The sequence below is a fragment of the Mesitornis unicolor genome, unplaced genomic scaffold, assembly GCF_000695765.1.
Source record: "Mesitornis unicolor isolate BGI_N332 unplaced genomic scaffold, ASM69576v1 scaffold20942, whole genome shotgun sequence".
Classification (NCBI taxonomy): Eukaryota; Metazoa; Chordata; class Aves; order Mesitornithiformes; family Mesitornithidae; genus Mesitornis; species Mesitornis unicolor.
In genome coordinates this window covers 151,346-155,596 of record NW_010170102.1, presented here as the reverse complement: position 1 = coordinate 155,596, position 4,251 = coordinate 151,346, and the positions used below count along the sequence as shown (strand labels likewise).

Sequence of the window (4,251 nt, the reverse complement as noted above, 5' to 3'; positions counted from 1 at the left end):
CTGCTGAAGTTTGAGGAAGAGAGTGGTCTGCTGAGACAATGAGGGTGTCCCTTTTTTCTGGGAAGATTTGAATTTGGACTACAAGTTTTAATGAGCTTTACATTTTCGACCTTTAATATTTTCCTGATGTGTCAGTAAAATTTAATTTTTTCTTGTAATAGCACTTTGGGGACTGGCAGAGCAGGCTGCCGCCAAGGACAAGGGCAGCAAGGCAAGTGCCCTGGGGACTTCTACCTGACCTTGCCTGCACTATGGCAGCTCAGAGCAGCATGAGCATCTCAAGCATTAGAGTAAAGCAGATCTTGAAATATCTTGGTTAAGAAAAAAAATCCTGGTCCTTTTACAGAGAACTCTGCGTCTGCGCTACATAAAGGCTGCTTCTTCTAGTTGCTGGGAGAGCATAAAAAGGCAACAGAATGAAGAGGCTGTGTATCACCGAGTACCAGATTTAGTTGTATACATACCAGAATTTAAAGATCTTTTCCCCATAAGTCCAACAAAGGAGTCTGTTTTATGCCCTGAAAAAATATATTTGGGGGTATTTTAATACATTTTCAATAGGCAGGATTTTACGATAACATGGTCTCACGAGGAAGGAAGACACTGGCTGCGATACTGTTCATCTCACAAACTGGTTGTTCACACCACTCCAAGGCGATGCAGAACAAACATCAGTCAGACTAATGGGACTAAACAGGTTAGACTAAGGCACAGGCCAGTTAGTGGACATCTCCCCATTGACTCAGATAGATTTATTTTTTTTATGATTTTTTTAAGTGTCATGGAACAACAATAGCAAGTAAGTGATTGTCATTCCTCTCTTAGTACAATTCCTACTGATTTGAGCAAATGTGCAAGAAGACAGTATCTTGGCATAGCTTGCATGTGTATGATGCATCTCTTCTACTAGTTGATGCATTTTTTCCTGTAATGTGGGAGAAAATCTTCCTTACAGGTCAGGCAGAGCCCTTACTGGAGAGGGAGCCAATGGGACTCTATGTCTGAACACGTCTGAGCTAGACAGTCTGGCTCTATTTTTGGAATATTTATGAGTTCAGATATTACCTTCCTGCCCCATTAGTACTCCTCGAGGCACTGGATGTATAGAGGATAAATTACTCCAAGTTTTGGCCTACAGCACGCATCAGATCTAGTGGTAGCTATAGTTTCAGATAAGGACAGAAAAGGAGCCATTTTTCTTTCGCTAAGCTTACTTTTGAGGCACACTTAGATGTTCCTCTTTGGCAAAAAATTTGCTTGGCTAATTCATCTACAAACCAAGAGGAATGATCCTCAGACCTCACAGGTATTAATTCTAGCTGAAGCAGTCTCAGAAAGCTGCATTTTTTTTTACTTTAGTCAGCAGGTTATTTGGCATGAGCTTTGTATTGGACTCTTTAATTGGTCTTCCAATACATAATCCTAGTGATAAAATCTTGTGGCTAGCAGAAGACCAGGACAGTTATTGATCTCTATGGACAGAGAAAGTAGCACAGAATATAAGATCATTTTTACTTATTAAAAGTCTTCCGGCTGCAGTCCAAGCATCTTCAGATAAATACAGAGAATTAAACTGTCCCTGTGCAAGGTAACACCATGCTCCTGATAGCATCTCCCACTTGGTGTTACACAGAAGCAAAGCAAGGCAGGCTTATTAATGGGCCAACATCTGCTTGTCTATATGGCAGCAGATCATCGATCAACCCCTGCTGTGGGAAGTGGTCTGATTCCCACCCTGACAACACTGAGAGCACAGCTACAGTATCTTGTGTGCGATGACACGGGCTTTCTCATGGAATAATTCTTGGGGATTTGGGAATTCACTGTTCTAATTTTCCAGATTTTGCTGTCTTAATTGCTCCTTTCCAAGTCTGGCAGTAAGCCTGCCTTGCCTATGAGAAAGGCTTACAGAATGCCCCCCATGGGAAATAAGAGAGAGCTGCAACATCCACACATTAATGTGGATTGAAATTTCAAAGCTTGTGGCGGCTCAGATGAGGTACAGGCTCATGGCTTCACTGGGGGCTTTCAATCCTTTAACAGAGCATTTCTCCACCACTGGTGCTGCCAGTCCTTAGCTGAACTCAGTCACCTGCTAGCTAATCCCCTCCAATACACCACCATTCCTCACTTGAATATCTTCTAATAATTACTTAAAATATTTTTAACTTACTTTTGTGAGAGATCTGGCCATATCCTGATTGGAAGAGGAAAAGAAAAGGGAAAGAAAGGTAAAAGAGTTGTTCAAAAAGGAATGGCATATGTATATATGATGCTACAGCAATGCTCTGAAGAACCAAATACAGAAACTATCCTGTGCATATTGCATTTAAGGGAAATTAAGGTGATCATTTACAACTGCACTTCTTTTTGAATAGACTACAAAATCTTGCTTCAGCTAAACCCACACAGTTTAGATCTGTTTAGCTCCAAGTTGCTTTGACCAATCCTTGGATCAGTAAGCACATAGAAAACACAGCAGTAATTGTATATACAGCCAATTTCCACACTCAGGCAATTCAGTGACACATATGCCAAGCTGTGAATTATCACGATACTCCTTACTGGTATTTATGTGGTGTACACTTAGCACTTTAATGGGAAGCCCACTCTTTTCCAGTTGGTGGGTTATTAAAGTTGAAGAAAAAAAACAACCAACACAAAACCAAACCAAACCAAACAAACCCAGACAACCCACATCACAACTTTTGAGAAAGGTTTAAGGCATTACAGCCGAGTGACAACCGCTGTCAAGTCTGAAGTGGCACTGGGAGAAGAGGCACGCAGGGAGGCTTGAGAGGAACCAAGGAGCCCCCCACCCCACTCACCGGCATCCCGCTTGCCCATGAGGCCGAAGAACTGCTGGGGCCGAGGTCTGCGGGCCATCCTCTGAAGGAAGTGCTCCAGGGGCAGCGGCAGCTCCTCCTATGGGGCGACAGTGCCAGCGCTCAGCGCGGAACCCCCATCCCGCCCGCGGGCGCGGAGCCCCGGGGCTCGGGGCAGCGCCTGGCACCGCGCCCCCCTTTCACTCGGCACCCTCACCGGGGCTCACCTTGACCTGGTCGCCGTCGGACCAGTCGGACCAGTAGCTGAGGTCGTCGGTGGCGCCCATCTCCTCGGCCAGCGCCTGCGCCGAGGCCAGGAGGAGCACGGCGAAAGCCAGCGGGAGCCTCATCGCCGCCCCGACGTCCTGCGGAGGGCAGAGGATGAAGCCGCGGCACCGGGAACACCGGACGTGAGAGCGGTCGCGGGCAACGGCGCCCGGGGGCGTGCAGGGACACAGCCCTACACACACCCCCACACACACCACCCACACACACCCCCACACACAAGCACGCACGCACTCTTACACCTCGGTGCGCACCTACAACCTCCCCATCGGTTGCTACGCACACCTCCGAATGTACACACACCTCACACGTATAGACATGTATGCAGCTAGATGTACACACCAGCACACAGGCACACACATCCAGAGGTGCCCCTCCACACATCTACATACAGAATTATACATATACATACCCTCACACATAGATGTACCTCTAGATATTCTCACCTTCACACATATACACACCCATCCAGGTACATACACATCTGGCTACAAACTCACACAAACAACTACACACCTCAGAGGCACACACCTGCGTAGAGGTACAGCTCTCCACACGCACAGAGACACACGTGTCTAAAGGCACACACTCCTCCCTTCACGCATCCAGATGCACACTTCGGGATGGGTACAAAAACACACGTATACAGTGATACACACGTATGTATAGGCACCCCCCCTCATAGATGCACACACATAGACCCCCCCCGCACACGCACACACCCTCACAAACGTATAGACAAGAGCATCCTCACGCATATAGGTACACACAGACGGACGGACAGACGAACGGACACGCTCCTGGAGAGACACATACCGTCTGCACCGGGAAGGGCGAGCGCTGCTCTCCGTGCGCATTGGCCGTCCGCGGGAGCGCTCCCCACTTTATATACCTGCAGACGGGGAGGGCCGAAACAGCCTCATTTGCCTAAATGCAATTACCCCCGGTTTGCGACAGCCCCCGCCCCGCCGAGCAGCCTCCGCCTCCCTCTCCTTCGGCGACTCCTGGAGATGCCCGGGGCCGGGGAGCACGGGACGGGCGGGCGGCTCTCACCCCCCCTTCCCTCCCGCTGCAGCTCCGTGCCCCCGGGGCCGCCCCGTCCCGGCTGGGGCGAAGGCGCGAGTATAGGGTGCGGATGTAA

At 48.8% G+C, this 4,251-nt stretch overlaps 1 protein-coding gene across 2 annotated transcripts in view; it reads right to left on the bottom strand.

The window, feature by feature from the left end:
* Positions 1 to 3,966, bottom strand: part of TAC1 (tachykinin, precursor 1) — a 6,739-nt gene extending 2,773 nt beyond the window's left edge. Inside the window, exons 1-5 of one of the 2 annotated variants that reach the window (XM_010179591.1) lie at positions 3,927 to 3,966; positions 3,053 to 3,190; positions 2,829 to 2,925; positions 2,174 to 2,197; positions 465 to 518 (exon numbers count right to left, since the gene is read on the bottom strand). In XM_010179591.1, coding sequence (XP_010177893.1) covers positions 465 to 518; positions 2,174 to 2,197; positions 2,829 to 2,925; positions 3,053 to 3,175 — 298 coding nt within the window. In that variant the 5' untranslated portion in view covers positions 3,176 to 3,190; positions 3,927 to 3,966. The remainder of the gene's footprint in view (positions 1 to 464; positions 519 to 2,173; positions 2,198 to 2,828; positions 2,926 to 3,052; positions 3,191 to 3,926) is intronic. The other variant, XM_010179592.1, reaches the window with a different exon arrangement.
* Positions 3,967 to 4,251: the final 285 nt, after the last annotated feature.